The sequence below is a fragment of the Rattus norvegicus genome, chromosome 7 (genome assembly GCF_021556685.1).
Source record: "Rattus norvegicus strain SHRSP/BbbUtx chromosome 7, alternate assembly SHRSP_T2T, whole genome shotgun sequence".
NCBI classification, from domain to species: Eukaryota; Metazoa; Chordata; class Mammalia; order Rodentia; family Muridae; genus Rattus; species Rattus norvegicus.
This window is the reverse complement of record NC_141540.1, coordinates 66,160,996-66,178,256: the sequence shown is the minus strand read 5'-3', so window position 1 is coordinate 66,178,256 and position 17,261 is coordinate 66,160,996. Positions and strand designations below refer to the sequence as shown.

The following is a 17,261-nucleotide window of genomic DNA, read 5'->3' as shown; positions in this document are numbered from 1 at the left end:
AAGGCCATTTTTCTGCTTGCCATATATGTTAGATGTTATTTATATATATATATATATATATATATTGTGTAAATAGTAACAAATTCTGAAGGCTTAACTAGCAGTTGATTGAATAAGGGAGATTAATTAAAATACTGGATTAGATTCATAGGTCTAGATCTCCTTTCCGTGATTGTGCAGTTGTCATTTCTTTACTTAAAGTCGTCTATTTTTCGTTAAATTCTTTTCATACTCTGCTCTTAATTTTTTTTAAAGTGCTCAAGTATCAACATATCTGCAATCTGAATAATTAAGTGAAATTATTAAATGGATTCTTACTAAGTTTGAGGTTTGCAAGTTATGGTAATAGCATATGTGTTTATCCAACTCAATATGCCAATTATTAACATTTTACTTATAACTTTCATATGGAAAATGAAGATGAAGCCTTCCAGGGCTTGCAGAGGCCGACTGCTGTGTACAGATAGGGTCCTTCGTTTCCTCTGTGTTATCTGTCTTGATCTTTGAGTCCATAGTGCTCAGTTTTTAGTTTTAGAATTCTGTGTACAGTTCTGTGTACGCCATTAAATGCTTCCTTTGTACTTATTGATTTGATTTACCTTCATTCATATCCTTAAGCTAGTAACACTTATTGGGTATACTCTAGTACCTGGAAGTAAGTTGAATGTATTTCATAGCTAAGAAATCCTAATATTGCTTACTTAAGCCTGTATGGCTCTTGATAGCAAATTTATGAGCATAGACTGTGGCTTACCAGATCAGCACACAAGGGTTGCTTTTAAAGATGTAGATTTCCTCCCCTAGAGTGCGTATTGGCAAGTCTTTTCCTATGAAGTGTCTGTAGTTAGTATCTTAGGTTTTGTGGACTAGACTGCCTCTGTCATTACTCTTTTATTTTGCTGCTATCGCATGAAAGTGAACACAGGTAGTATATGACCCGACGAGCTTGACTAGACTCCCCTTACGAACACCAGCAGCAGCCACACGTAGCCCTCGGCTGTGTTTTGCTGACTTCTGTTCTGGTCCGGTAGAGTCTGAGCCTCTGAGAATCAGCCTAAAGCTTGAATACTTGTTTATCCAGTAGATACTTAGCCCTTATCTAGTTACCCCATTACAGCCTGGCTTCATGAGTAAACTAATATGTAAAAACAGACTTCCACCACAGAAAGGTTTGGCAGAAACTATGTGAAAGTAATAAAGCAGCAAAAACAAATAATTGGAGTCTAGTGTGAGGGAAATACCTGTGATAACCACAGGTAGCCTGAAAAGAAGCTGGCTTCTCTGCAGGATATTAGAGAAGAAGGTGATTTCTCTAACTTCTGTAGCCACTCCTTTGTAGCAGCTCAGTCTTCGTTCCACAGGTAGACGTGTCTGCCTACGCTCATTGTCAGTCTGTGTCAAAAGTCTTCAGGGATGTGAACTCCTCTGCCAGCAATGAGTCCATTATTCTGTGAGAGTGGCTGTGGCTTAGTAGACAGAAAGATGCGATGCGATGGTAGATTTAGACTTACTTGAATCTTTGGATTATTAGCTTTATAGTTTAAAACATAAGTGGAAGATATTCTTATATAGCCTAAAGTTCATTTAAAAGTAGCGGTTTATATAAGGGTAGTTGTTTACACTAAATATTGGAATTGTTTGTAGAAAATATGAGTAATATTCATCAATCTTTATTAATTATAATATATATAGTTGTATAATTTGTAAAATGCTTTAAATTCTATTCTTTTTCTGCTTAATATTGTACTTACTCCAAATTAACATGCTAATCTTTTTAGGAGATCATGAATGTGGCCGTTCCAGCCAAAGGATGCTTTCTGTCCAAGAAGCAGCTGCATATTTAAAAGTAAGCAGTAAACTCTGAATTTTAATAGCCATATTCTTAAAGTTCCTGTACTATCAAATGTGTTAAGCATTGGAGTACTTTATGTATTGTTTAAGTGTGTTCTTCAGCACTCTCTTCCATGGCCTGCATTCAGGGCTCTTGGTCCCTTATGTTTAGCTCCTCCCCTCACCCCATGTTACCTGGCCCACTTGTACACTTGTTTATTTATGTGTGTATGTTTTTTGGCTAGGTTCCGTAAGAGAGAACCTGTGGGGGTTTTCTTTCTGAGATTGTGGATCTGAAGCTGGTTGAAGTATGTATGTTTCTATCTTACGGGTATAAAGCTAATTGTTTTCTAGTTGTCCTTCTGTCCTGGATTGTTTTGGAGCTGAGTAAGTGCGTGCCATACTTGATACAAAGGTGTAATGAGTGTGAAGCCCTGCAGCCTCTGCTCTGAGTACCTCTTCTAGCTGGGAGTTCATTGAATTGGGTAGACTTGGTGGTTATTTATTTGTAGGATTTCTTTATAATAACAAAGCTTATAAAATTAAAACGTCTTACTATTTAGTGTCATGCAAGCAGCTGTAATAAAGGAAAATGGAAATTTTTAATATTTTTGTTTTGGAGCACTGTATAAGACAATGCACATAAGTGTGTAAAGGGCTCGAAGGACACAGGTAATAACTGGACATTGTGTATACGCCCGTCCTCAAAGCTGCTTCGTAGACTAAAGCAGGACAGTTGCTTGTAACCCCGTGTTTACAAGGGGATAGCCTGGACAAGTTAGTGAGACTCGTCTTACAAAATAAAATTAAACAAATTTCAGCACTACTAAGAAGGAGATTTAGATAGAATTAAGATGGGTGGGCAGCATGCAGGAAAGCAAGTGAGGTGCTTGCATTTACCCAGACCTGCTGAGACCAGTCATCTCAGGGTTGCTGAGAAGGCTTGCAGGCGAGGCTCTCTGAGCTGCTACAAGTCATCCTGGAACTCGGTGGGAAAAAAAAAGAAGATAAAGATGGAAAATGCCATTCTGATTTGTGAAGGGAAAAGTGAGATTAAACAATATTGCAAAGTTTCATGACAGTCCAGTTCCGGGTCAGTAGCTCCATAAACATGTGCTTGCTTGCAGACTAATGTGCTGGTCCAGCTAGCTTTTAAAGATGGCTCTGTGGGCTCAGATGTAAACAAGTGTCATTTCTCCTACCCTCCCCTTCCCCCAATATCATGGTTTTAAAAAGTAACCTGAATTCTTCCCTATTAATATTTAAATGTACATACAGTACAGTGGGGTACAGTACACATTATTTATATATAATCTCTAGGATTTTTTCATTTTATGACTGAAACCCTATGCTCATTGCATAGTAGCCACCTATATTGTGTGTGTGTGTGTGTGTGTGTGTGTGTGTGTGTGTGTGTGTGTGTGTATGTATGTGTGTATATGTATGTACATACACGTGGGCATGCAAAATGCTTCTGGAGGTAGAACAGGGTATTTTGTTCTCTGGAGCAGGAGTTATAGGTGTTATGAATTGCCTGATATGGGTGATGGGAACTGATTTTGGTCCCTTTGGAAGAACAGCAAATGCTCTTGACCAGAGACCCATCTCTCCAGCCTCTTGAGAATGTTTTTATCCACTAAGCCATGGGGGAGCACCCTCTCAGAGGCAAAAGGGAGGCGGGGGATGAGGTAAGGTGTCGGAGTGGGGAAGAACAAAAAGGGGGGGTGTTTACAAATAATTTAAAAAATGAAAACAGAGTTCCTAGAAATTATAAGATAAGCATTGAAGTTAGGCCTTTTATAGTCATAGTTTATTTGATGTCCTTTTATTTATTTGTGTCTTAATTTCTTTCAGCAAAGTTTTGGTATATGTATTTTTTCATCTTTGTTTATTCTTATTCCTTTTTGATGCTATCGTAAATTTTTTTTTTTCATTTCCTGTTGAGATTCTTTTTTTTTTTTTTTTTCCTTTTTTCGTTTTTTCGGAGCTGGGGACTGAACCCAGGGCCTTGTGCTTACTAGTCAAGCGCTCTACCACTGAGCTAAATCCCCAACCCCTCCTGTTGAGATTCTTTTCTGTTACTATATAGGAAATGATTTTTTTGTGTGTGTGTTGATTTTTGTACTCCGCAAGTTTGAATTTATTTACTCTAAGGTGATAGAGACATAGCATCTTTAAAGGCTTTTTATGTAGATGATTATATCATTTGTGGAAAGGGATACATTTACTTCTTCCTGTTTCGGATTTTAAAATTTCTTGCATAAGTTATTCCCCTAGAATTTCTAGTGCTGTGCTGAATAGAAGTAGTGAGCAGGACACCTCGCTTTCTTCTGGTCTTAGAGGGACAGCTTTGAGTTCTGTTCAGTCTGACTGTTAGTTTGCGGACCTTTTTGGGTAGGGCCCCAATACATTGACATCATTCTCTTTTATTCCTGGGCATTTTTAATCTCATTGTTGAAAGTGTTAAGTTTTCTCATACTTTTTCTGTAGCTATTGAAATAATCGTTTGATTTAAATACTTTCATTTTCATTTTTTTATTGGGATTGCAATATGAATACTACTTGTAATAAACAGGACAGATAAGGACCCAAATAATATTGTGGTTTTTAATTCTTTTGATCTGTTTAGCAGGTCAAAACAACAGGTTTAGCAGATTAAGAAAAGATTGTATTGATATTTTTTGTGTTGAAATGTCTGTGTATCATAGGGTCCTGCTGTGTGGGGGTGTGGCGGGGGAGGGGCGACTCATCAGGGGTGTGTGTAATGGATAATGCTGTTGGTCCCTTTTCTGGTATTGAGGATATTTGTGTCTCTATTCATTGATGTTAGTCTGAATTTTCATGTCCCATCTAACATTGATAACAAAAACCAGCTTATAAAAGTCAGTTTCGGGGCTTGCAAGACGATTCAATGAATAAACACACGCGTGTGAACACACACATAAACACACACACACATACACACACACATACACACACACAGAGTGAATAAATATTATAAGTAAATGTTAAAAATTTAAGTTAGGTAAGTTTGAAAAAGTTGCTTTTTGTCTTTTTCAAAAATTTGAGGTTAGTAGTAATTTTCTCTAATGAAGTAATAAAGTTAGAGATGAATTATTCTTTCATGCCCACCCAAGACCACATCAGTCAGTGTTCCAGCATGAATGGAGAAGGCACATAAACCCTCACCCCTGTTTGAATAGCTATAGTCAGCAACTGAGGAAAGGAGAGTCAGTTTCTCAGGAAGCCCCCAGAGGTGGCCCACATTCTAGTGGTTGGTTCTAAACCCCAGCAACACTAATTGTGTCTGATAAGTTGTACACCGCAGTGTTTAGAAGGGGGAGGGCATGAGTTTTGAAGGGGTTTGTGGAGGGACAGAGAAGACTTAGAGAGGGATGGAGAGGTAGATTTAATGAAAATACATTGTGCTCATTTCTGAAATTCTCAAAAAAGGAAAAATGTATTTTTCTTTGGATGAAGGTTTGTCTTTTAGTTCTGTCTGCTTTATAGTACTTAAGTCATCATTTTCCTTATTGATCTTTATCTGTGTTCTATCCATTTTTTGAAGTTGGGTATAGCAATCTACTATCAACAATAGCATGGTCTCCCTTCGGTTCTATCCTTAATTACTCTATATGTGGGTCCTCTAATGTGTACTAGCCAATAAAGCTGCTATATCTTCTGAATGGATTCAGCTGCCTTGTCTATGTGACATTTTGCTTCAGTTTTGTTAAGATAGTCAGCCATGTTCTATTTGCATGGAATATCTCATGTATTCTTTTCAGTCTGTGTGTATGCCCTTAAAGCTAAAGTGGGTTTCTTTTACACAGAAGGTAGTTGGATGGATTATTTTTTTATTCAGCCAGCCAGCCAACCAATGTATTGATTAGGTTGCTTCTATTTTTATTTGGTCTATTATTGATAGGAGAAACTTTTTTTTTTTGCTATTTCTATTTGCTTTCTCTCTGTTTGGAAACTTAGTTTTCCTGCATACTTCTTTTTTTGTATTTCTTTTTGTAATGCTTTAATTGCTTTTGCATTTATTATCCTCTATTTTATCAGTGTCGTAGAATGTCTTTTAGAATGTATATCCTTTAATATTTATAGCTTTTTACATGAACATTTTTAGAACTTTTAAAGCATAATTTTGTTCTTTAATTTGTATACTATAGTTTGAAGTGATTTGTCCATGTATCACTTATAGCGTTCTGTATTTGTTTAGTATGAGCCTTTATAAGTGAGTTTTATATTTATATATTTTATGTTGCTACTTGCATCTTTCATTTAAGATTAGATAGATACCTTTTGGCATTTTAATAAGATAGTTTTAGTGGTATTGAACTTAATAACTTTTGTTTATATGGGAAACATTTCTTCATATTTGAAAGTTAGTGTTCTGGATATGATATAACCCTGGCTGGTAGGGTGGGTTGGCTGGTTTGCTTTTTTTCCTCAATCAGCAATTTGTGTATTTCATCTTACTTTCTTTAGATTTCTGCCAACATCTGCTGACTCTTCGTAGGTTCTTCTATGTGATGGGTAGCTTTTCTCTTCTTTAAAAATTTCTTTGCCTTTTGACAGTTTGATAATAATGGTGTGTGTATGTGTGTGGACATGTGTGCATATGTGTAGACATGTGTGGACATGTGTGCATATGTGTGGGTAGATGTGCAGGCTCACACATGGGATGGGAGGCCAGAGGTCAACACTGAGTGTCTTCAATCTTCTTACTTTGAAAGACAGGCTCTCCATGAATCCTGAGCTGCATGGCCAGCATGCTGCAGGGACCCCCCACCCCACCCCACCCCTGACTCGGCCTCCCCGTTCTGAGAGTACAGGCGTGTGCCACCGTGCCTGTCTTTTTCATGATCCTGGGGATCTGGACTCAGGTCTGCATGCTCATGCAAACAAGCGCTTCAGCTGAGCCATCTCCCCACTCCTGAAGGCGGCAGTGTCTCCCCATTCCCCTTATTCAGATTTAACATTGTTGGGTTTCTTCGATCTGAATGTCTAATTCCTTACCCAAATTTAGAGACTTTCTGATTCTTATATTTTATTTTTCTTCCCTTTTCTCCATTTTATGCTTCCATAATATCTGTAGTAAAACACTTTGTCTTTTTTTGTTCTTTTTTTAATGTACCTCTGCTAACTGAATAATATCAAATGATATGGTTTGCTGACTCTTTTTTGTATATTCTTGAACACTTACAATTTTAATTAACTTTAGTTGTTCTGTTATACATGCCTGTCATCAAAAGTAGACTGAGGTGGGGTTTTTGTTGTTGTTGAGACAGAATTTCTTGTCTATTCCTGGCCAGGCCTGAAACTAACTTTGTAGCCCAGGCTGGCCTTGAACTCAGTGATTTGCCTGCCTCTGCCTCATGAGTACTGGGATTAAAATGGACTCCCCAGGTAAAAGTGGACTGAGTTTATAGTCTAATATATAATTTTCATATTCATTACAGGAAGATGCAGCCACCATGTCATGTGGTCAAGATTAGACCTAGATTCAGATTCTAGCATTGTGTGTTTTGTGCTACCCATTAACCTTTCTGAATACTGGAAGTAGAATTTTAAAAGTACGTATTCCTGTGTATGTGAGTGGCTTGCTTACATTTGTTCATGTGTGCACACTGTTGGTGTGCTTGGTACCCTTAGGGTCAGAGGAGGGCATTCTGAATCCCCTTGGATTGCAGGCTGTTGGCTGCCATGCTGGTGCTGTGAATGGAACCTGGTCGTTTGTATTTTTATGTTTTTCCTAGAATTATTTTATACTTCAAAACAGTCGGATTTTGGTGGTGGTGGGTTTGGTCTAGTCTAGGTTTTGTTGTTGTCGGCTTTTTGTTTGTTTGTTTCTCTTTCTGCAGTGCTGAGGATTGAGCCTAGTAGATCAAACCCAGGCCTTGCTAGCACTCTCTGCAATGTGTCCCCAGTTCACACTTCTTGTTCTAGGTTGAGGACTGAGGTTTCACTTTTGTTTTTAACTCTAGACTGTTTGCTACATATTATAAAAGATTCTAGATTCCATTTCTTAAAGTTATTTTCAAATATTAACATTCTTTAGGTTCATGTGTATACACATCTATTTTTGTTAGTCTTTTTTGAGTTTCATTTTTCAGGCTGTGAAATATATAATGGTTATATCACATCATAGATGCTGTTTAGACAGCTGCCAAAAATACCCCCCAACCCCCTCCCCATCAATAAACAGGGTTTTTTTTTTTTTGCTAAAAATAAAGTCTCAAATTCTAGACAATTCTCTTAAGTATTTCTTAAAATATTGTATTATTTTCAATAAAAATTGCCATCATAATTTAATTTTCATGAGAAATAAAGGGAAAACTTTTAAATTCACTGTACAATAGTAACCTCCAATAGTATTTGGTCTAGCTTTCTTTATTTAGTCTTTTAAAATGTATCTTTAAAATTTGTATGACTGTAAATATCTCCTGTTATAATATTCATGTTTTTTACACATAGAAGTATGTACATTTGCCTCTCCCATTAAACAGTTTGAGGTTTTTTTAATTGCTGGATAATATTTTTGTTATGTAACTAAAGTGCATTGACTTTTTTTCTAGTCATTTCCTTAGGAAATAATCCTGAAAGGAAATAACTTTTTCAAAGAGCATGAGCTTTATAAAATGCTTTTGATAATGTTCATATTACTTCCTAATCTAGAATGACAGTTGTAGCCTAGTCTAGCCCCAGTTTTTTTATTTTATCTATGTATAAGAAACTCTACTTGGTACCAAACAGTGATTGTAAGGTATACCCAGCAAGCTTTCTGTTTATGGAGAAATCTTGTACATTTCATCTCTACATATTTATATTATGATTTCATCTTCAAAAAGGGAACACTTTGGATATAGCAGCAAATGAAGCAGCCACTCCCACCACTCCCCCAGAGGCTCAGCTACTTCCCTGGCTTCTAGTGCCTGGTAAATAAGTCCCAACACTGTGCTTCTGTTTGGTTGACTTTGACTCATTATATTTTATCATCATTTTCCTTATTTTTCTCCTTCAAAAGGAGTTTTAATCAGCTTATTTATATAAATATAGTTCTGTCTTAGCTAGTGCTTTTATTGAGCTTTTTTCATAATTCGGTAGTGAAAGCCAGCTTACTATTTGTAAAGTTAAGAGGTCCCTCTGGTGGAGCACTTAGGAAGTACATGCTCTGTGTTTGGGGCTGGAGCACTTCATGACATTCCTGTGGGCTGTGTGGTGAGGGCTGGCTCAGTTTCTAAGTTGCGTTCAAAGCCTGATTAACTCTCAACACAGTACGCAATATTTAGGATTTGTGAAGAACCTAGTAGGAAAGTAGATCTCTGAAAATGTGCCAGGTGCTGGCCAGAAAAGAGTTTTGTATTTAGCCTGGCACCTTGATCGTTGTTGATGAAGTTTTATGTGGGAAATTAAGTATTCTCAAGAGGCCCATGACAGGGAAGATTACTATGAACAGAAAACTCTCTCTTCTGGTGATTCGTGCTTCTGAAAATGTGATGTCTGCTCCATCTCTACACATTTAACCAAACTCCCTTAAGTTTGGTTTTATTTTGATCTTAATTTATGCAGAGTTAAATCTTCTAGTAGAAATTTGGTAAAAGTATTCTAAATAGTGAGGCAGTGAGACTTTTATAATATGGTTTTATCAAGTATTCAGTTTATGCCATGTGCTGCTCTCAGTTTTTTCTTCATCCAGCAAGGTAGATGACAGGAAACCTAGTTTATGGACAAATTAAAGCCTAGAGGTGTAATACCGGAGTCACCTGGCTAGACTGTGATCAGCCTAGGAGTAGGAGGAGAGTCTGTCCTCTGTGTTCCACTGTTGCACTTGTTTGATGACCAGCATGGTCCTTAACCTATTAGTGCCAATGTGGAGAAACAGTTTACACTTTAAAGTTAGGAACACTCTGAAGTGGCTGTTAAAATGGCTATATGTTCACAGATAACAAACATCTCACTAAGTGTATGTACATAGTTTGTAATGGAACTGGGATCTAGTCCCAGACCTGCTTGATACAAAAATCAAATTCCCATTGAATCAATGGTTAAATTTGGTTTTAATCCTTTTATTTTTTTTTTATTTTTTTTAAGTTTTTAGGCAGGGTCTCACTGTGCAGCCCTGGCTGTCCTAGAACTTACCATGTAGACCAGACTGGTCTCCAACTCAGAGATCTGCCTGCCTCGGCCTCCTGAGTGCTGGGATTAAAGATCCATCATCTGCTGGCTCAGTATTGTTTCTTGGTATATAGCATATAGCATCTAAAATGTAAACTGTTCTCTATGGAGGGCCATGCAGCTGTCTCAACCTTGCAGCATCCTTTGCATGAGCTCTCCACATCAGAGTTCTAAGTCTCGGCTGGATTCTCTTGATATACGTGTGTATTCATGTGCATTTGCACACGATACCCTTTCCAGGTGCACTTGGTTTTTAAAATAGCTGCCGAAAATTTATGTTTTAAAGCTATTGTCAGATGCTTCAAATGTAAAAAGTTTAAAGTACAAAAGCATTGTCGTTTGGTTCAGTTGTGAGACCAGCCAGCCAGGACTGAATAAATAGCTAGACCATTTCAAAAATAGATAAGACTTTTGTTTAAAGACTCAGTGAGATGGTGGTAAGGAGATGAAGGTTACTGCTCTATAAAGCAAATCCAAGCAGATGGCCTGTAGTTACCTTTATTATTTTACACATGCTAATGAAAGGTTGGTGTCTGTCATGTGCAGTCCCTAGCATGCTTTGTACAGTTGTATATGTGCAGATTGGATATATTAAAGGCGAATTTGCCAGTGAATTGGGAAGTGTAAGTATGACCCGATGACAAAAATTCCCTTGAAGAATCTGTTGGTGTAATGATTCAATGGGCATTTCTTTTTTTTTTTTTTTTTTCTTTTTCTTTTTTTCTTTTTTTCGGAGCTGGGGACCAAACCCAGGGCCTTGCGCTTGCTAGGCAAGCGCTCTACCACTGAGCTAAAATACCCAACTCCTCAATGGGCATTTCTAAAATTATTTAAAAAGAGATTTCTAAAACTTAAAATGTAGCCTTTGCACTCTGGAAAGTGCATACAGTGATAACTTTGTTAGCATAGGAAACCTTGGCTGCTCGCTTTAGTGCTATGTTTGTAGTTCCTACCAAAACAGCTGGTGTGTTGTGGATCATGGTTACATATATATTCTATTACGATAAACAGATTTTTTTTAAAAGTTGTTTAGGGGTTGGGGATTTAGCTCAGCGGTAAAGCCCTTGCCTAGGGAGTGCAAGGCCCTGGGTTCGGTCCCCAGCTCTGAAAAAAAAAAAGAAAAGAAAGAAAAAATAAGTTGTTTAAAATATGTTTAAGAAATTGAATAGGTTTGGGTGAACAGTGATAGATTGACTTGCCCAGCATGCATAAGGTCCCGCTTTTTGATTTCTAGCACCAGAGGGAGAAAGTATATAACAGCGTTTGGATATTCTCTGTGTATTGAAAAAAGTGCAAAGTATACATACAGTGGATGCAAATTGGCTGAAAAAGGGAGTTTTTCTGTGTGTTTTGTGACATTCTTTTTTCCATGATAAATGTAATTATAGACTAGTATATAAGATACAATGTCGTGCCATTGATACTTTGATTATTTTGGTTTAAGTGTACTCTCAGGCTATGAGATGGCTCAGCAGGTAAAGTGCCTGCTGCACAAGCATGGGGGCCTGAGCTTGGATTTCCAGAGCCCACATTAACAACTGGGCACAGTGGCTCCTGCCTGCAATCCCCATGCTTGGTGGTAGTGGGAAGAGGAGCAAGTGAAGACGGTTACATGGAAGCTCATTGCTCAGTCCTAATAGTCAGTGAATGTCAGGGTTACTGAGAGACCCTGTCTCATAGAATAGAGGGGGACAGCCTTTGAGGAACACCCAGTATCAACCTTTGGTCTTTACATGCACAGGCCCATACCCATGTATGCGCCCACATACCCCCATAAACATATGCACATTCCGCCCATACACATGTGCACATACCCCCTATACAAATGTTCACATATCCACTATATACATGTGCACATACCCCCATACACATATGCACACACCATGCACATAAAACACACAATTACAAACAAACATACCTGCCCATCCCTACCAGTCATTAAGCTTTGGGATTTTCTATCATTTTTAGGACCTTAAATTGCTTTTATTTGTGGAAAATACATATACTTGTATGTTTATATATATAAATTTATATTCTTAGGATATATTTTCTTTTTTCAGGCAAAATCTTGCTGTGTAGGTGTGACTGACTGGCTGATGTGGTAAATGTGTTAGTATACACTTAAACATTTTATCACATTAGTAACTAAAACTGAAAACATTTAAAATTATTCATTTAGGGGTTGGGGATTTAGCTCAGTGGTAGAGCGCTTGCCTAGCAAGCGCAAGGCCCTGGGTTTGGTCCCCAGCTCCGAAAAAAAGAAAAAAGAAAAAAAATTATTCATTTAAAATAATAACGAACTTTCTACATGGCAAAAATACAAATGTAGTGTTTGTGTGCCAGCACAGGAGTGGAGGCGAAGTTGACTCAGAGTAGCGTTCACCTGGTTTCTTCTGTCTGCCCTGTACACTCCAGGCTAGCTGGCCCACTTCTTTCCCAGTGGGTCTGTGTCGTCTCTGCCTCCCATATTACAGTAGTTTCCATCCTAAATGTACCCCCTATATCTAGATTTTTTTATATAGCTTCTGAAGACCAAACTCCAGTTGTCAGGTTGTTCAACTAAAGCTTTTAGTGTCTGGCTTATTAAAAGGAAACTAGATTCTCTTTTGCGTTCAGTGTAGTATCATGGTGTTATGCTTGAAGTATGTCAAGAAAATACAACCTCACATGAATATATAATTACGTGAGATATTTAAAGACCTTTTTCAGATAGTTGCTGATACTCTTCTTTGATACCAAATCAAACGTTGTTGTAGTTGTAGTAGTGGTCGTAGTAGAAGGCGTGTGTGCGTGCGTGCGTGCGTGCGTGCGTGTTTTGAGTATCTTTCTTCCCCCCTTTCTAACTTCTATTTGGAGACCAGATGTGTCTCACTGAAGATGGAGTTTGGTGTTCTGACTAAATTGACTGGTCTGTGTGCCCTAGCGTTTGCCTCCACCCCTACTCCTTCCCATCCCCCAGGTGCTGGGGTTACCTGTGTGTGTTAGTATTCCTGGCCTTTGTATGGGTGCTGGATATCTAAACTTTGCTCCTCACGGCTGTCAGGCTTCCTGCCCTCTGAGCCACCTCCCTAGTCAAGTAGTAATGTTAAAAAGCAGTAGTTGCCACTGCTGGTAAAGTTTTATGTCCTGTTTCATAAAGTCCTTGGGTCTGTCTTGGACTGGGCTGGCCTTTTACCTCTGTGGGATTAATGTCTGCAAAATTTGGGTTGAAAAATACTGGTTTACTGAGTTGCTAACATCTTTCTGTTACACTGTATCAAAGTCACATGTGTTAATGTCATATCAATATATGAAAAGCCTTTAAATATGTGAAGTCTTTTAGGTACTGCGAACTTATGTAACAAGTGTGAGTTTTTCTAATTTATACTTTTTTCTTGGAAGTTTGAATTTATAATTAGTTACAATGAACATTTTTGAGCTCATGGGCTTAATGGTTTCACTTGTTGAAAATTTTAATCAAGTCTCAGTAGTTTGCCATTTGCGTATTTGAAAATACTGTTCCATTTATGAAAGGTAAAATTAATTCATTTTCACAATGATATTTGAAAGTAAACTTAACAAATAACTAAAATCTAATTAAAATAAAGCCAGAAAGAAAGCATAGCATAGTATTAAGAGTGGTTATATTGGAATCACGAGAAGATGATGATGGCTTTTCATTTTTTTAGTACCGAGTTATATGTTTTCAGTATCTTGTTTGCATGGTTGAAATAAAAACAAAGCATGTTATTTATATGACAGTTTACACAGGACTACTGAGACTCCCTCTCTATTTCTCTTGTTAGGATTTAGGTCCTGAGTATGAAGATGTATTTAACACTTCACTGCTGTGGATTTTTAAAAATGGGAAAGATGTTGGAATAAGGTACAGGATTTGATTTACACTTTGATGATTTCGTATTGTAAGAAGTGGTTTTTTACATTTTAATCTCTACCTTAATTATTGAATAGGTGTGTTGGTTATGGACCTGAGGAAGACCTGACAAACATAACCGATGTGCAGTTTTTACAGTCCACCAGACCACAGATGCCGTTCTGGTGCCGTTTCCGCCGTGCTTTCATTACCGTGACCCATAGGTTACTGCTGTTGTGCTTAGGTAAGTTGTTAGGATCCCAGCTCCTGGACTGCCAGAGCCGACCCAGAGCTCACTCCCTGCTTCTGTAGCCGATGTTGGAAATGACATCCAGGAGTCTTCACTACGTTTCTGGTTTACTTTTGTGTGACTGTGACCAAATACCTGACAGGTAACTCTCAGCAAGAAAGGGTTATTTTAACTCCCAGTTGAGAGTTGCCAGTCCATCAGGAGAGCACAGGAAAGGGGGGCCGGAGGCAAGTGTCCCTCCTGAAGTCCTGCACCAGTGACTTATTTCCTGCAGCTAGGTCCCACTGTAGATGCCCATAGCTCTGTGCCAGTGCTGCCAGCTGACCGGGCTGCTGTATGAGGACACATCTTCATGTTTAAATGACAACAGCAACGTTGGGTTTATTTATGGCAACTGTGGATCCAAGGGCTTAGAACATAGTAGCCTAAGAAGAGAGAGAAAAGTTTGTCATGAAAATGTCATACAAGGAGCACGTATAGGAGTATGTGTGTGGAGACCTACTGTGGGAAGCAGAGTGGGAAAGTTCAACCTCACTCCCCACCCCCCACCCCCAGTCTTCTTTTTGTTTTTTGTAAGACAGGGAATTCTCTGTGTAGCCCTGGCTGTCCTGGAACTTACTTTGGAAACTAGCCTGGTCTCAAACTTAGTTAGAGATACTCTGCCTCTGTCTCCTGGGTGCTGGGATTAAATGCATGGGACACCATGCCTGGCTGAGTTTGAGCTTTTAAATAAAGTAAACCCTTAAATTTTTGGTTTAAAATGTTATTTATGGGAAACAATTTTTTAAACTTAGGTTCTTGGATAATTTTATAATAGGAAATAAACTATTCTGTTTTCTTTTATTAGCACTCTAAACATAATTCAGTTTAATATTTAATATGTTTAATAAAGCTCACGTTTTGAGTAGTTGAGTGTGGAAAGGTGAAAAGTCTGAAGCAGTTACTTTTTATTTTTAGTAATAGGCATTTAAATACTTATCTGTTAATGTAATGGAAGAATTGTTTTAAAGAGGGGTGAAATTTTGGGAAAGTAGTAATAAGGCTTTCTAAATATCAATAAGGCTTTATTATACTGTTACATTCAGACCTTTGCAGGCCATTATTCCCTCAGGCTGGTGGAGAGGGTCGTTGTTAGTAGCTATCATGTCGCTGACTGACAATAAGCACAGCCTTAACCGAGCCCTGAATGTTGCAGGTGTAGTCCTGGTCTGTGCTGTCCTCCGTTATATGAGATACCGCTGGACGAAGGAGGAAGAAGAGACAAGGCAGATGTATGACATGGTGGTGAAGATCATAGGTAGGAAGTGTAAAATGCTTATCTGTCTCTAGCAGTCCTGTCCCACAGAGCTGCAGCATGGCCGTCAGCAGCTGACTACTTGTAAGGATGTTGTTCGTTCATTTTCAGATGTTTTACGAAGTCATAATGAAGCCTGTCAGGAAACTAAGGACTTACAGCCTTACATGCCTATTCCACATGTTCGAGATTCCCTAATACAGCCCCAGGACAGGTGTGTAAATCAATACGGTTTGAATCAGAAGGTAGCATCTGTGGGAGACTTGGATTTTATTGAGAATTTTAAAGTACTTCACCCCCTCCTTTCAGCGTTAGTTCTGGTCTCCTCCTGATCTCAGTGTGTAGTAAGACACCTGGTTTGTAGCTCATTCTCGTTCCTGCATATGTTTATTCCTGCTTGTCAGCCTTCCTTCCTCTTTATACCATAGGACAGGGAAAAGTTAAACTAAGAAACAGAAAAGGCTAGTTATGACTTCAGTAATATTTTAAGTACTTAGGTTGTTATTTCTGAAGCTTTTTAAATGAATGCTAAAATCTGACATTTTGAAAATGAAAAAAAAATTCCTATTTCCATATTCTGAAAAGTATGATAGCTCCTCAGTCTGATAGCACATCTTCATCTCCATGAAGAGCAGCTGCTCACGGTAACCGTCCCTTCAGTTACTAACATTTCCAGGAGAGGAGAAGCCAAGATGAAAGTTGTTGTTTGGGGCTGGAGAGATGGCTCAGTGGTTAAGAGCACTGACTGCTCTTCCAGAGGTCCTGAGTTCAATTCCCAGCAACCACATGATGGCTCACAAGCATCTGTAATGGGATCTGATGCCCTCTTCTGGTGTGTCTGAAGACAGCTACAGTGTACTCATAAATAAAAATAAATAAATAAATCTTAAAAGATAATAAAAAAGATTAATTTAAAAAAAAAAAAGAAAGTTGTTGTTTGGTTTGTGTGACAGGAAAAAGATGAAGAAAGTGTGGGAAAGAGCTGTTGACTTCCTTGCTGCTAATGAGTCTAGAGTGCGAACAGAGACTCGAAGAGTGGGTGGTGCAGACTTCGTAGTCTGGCGGTGGGTCCAGCCTTCTGCATCTTGTGACAAGACGTCAGTCATACCCTCTAAAGTATGGCAAGGTCAAGGTATGGAGTTTTAAGTTTTAAGCAAAACCGAAGATATATACATCATATATGATATATATGTAATTGAAACAGTGTATGCAAATTGTAATTGAAAATAGGTGAATGCAAAGGTTTCCTGCTCTACCCCGTAGAAGGAATAAATGTTAAAACCTAACTGTTTTGTCTACAGCAGTGGAGACTAGTGTTTCTTTGACTTTGCCTCTTGTCTAACAAAGATGCTTAGTGCTGTAACTCTGATTCTTGTCGTAGACTCCTGGGATCATTGTCATGTTGTCACAGGCGTCACAGGCATTGTTAATATATATTCAGGACACAGCAAGGATGTCTGTTTCTCTCTAAGACGCCTTTGCCTGAACCTCTTCCCTCCCAAGTGTCTCTTGTAGTGAGTGTCCTTACATGCTTTTCTTGATAGTGTGTGTAGCTTCGGAAGAGATGTAGTAAAATGCATACAGCACTCAGAAGACTTAGTCACGTAAATCTGCCTTCCCCTTCTTGTCACAGGGCTGTGTACAAAGCCATCTCCACCCAAAATGTCCTGTGACTCACCTTGCCCCACTGCTTTAATTTATTATCCCTTAGCACTCAGTCAGTTTCACTTCCTGGGGAATGTTACCTTACACTGATGAGATGTTACTAAAGAGTCTCCCTTTTTTCTTCTTGATTTATCACAACTCTAATCCCTGGAAGATAACTGTCAGTTGTCTGTTTCTCCCATTGAACT

At 38.4% G+C, this 17,261-nt stretch overlaps 1 protein-coding gene across 3 annotated transcripts in view; it reads left to right on the top strand.

Annotated features, from left to right (window-relative positions):
- Lemd3 (LEM domain containing 3) overlaps positions 1-17,261 on the top strand; it is a 66,757-nt gene that overhangs the window by 28,309 nt on the left and 21,187 nt on the right. For all 3 annotated transcript variants that reach the window (XR_015624377.1, XM_087559012.1, NM_001191000.1), the window contains 6 exons: positions 1,779-1,846; positions 13,797-13,876; positions 13,963-14,108; positions 15,310-15,411; positions 15,520-15,622; positions 16,362-16,540. Coding sequence is in view for 2 of the 3 variants with exons in the window: in XM_087559012.1 (XP_087415138.1) it covers positions 1,779-1,846; positions 13,797-13,876; positions 13,963-14,108; positions 15,310-15,411; positions 15,520-15,622; positions 16,362-16,540 (678 nt within the window). In the remaining variant the exon portion in view is untranslated. The remainder of the gene's footprint in view (positions 1-1,778; positions 1,847-13,796; positions 13,877-13,962; positions 14,109-15,309; positions 15,412-15,519; positions 15,623-16,361; positions 16,541-17,261) is intronic.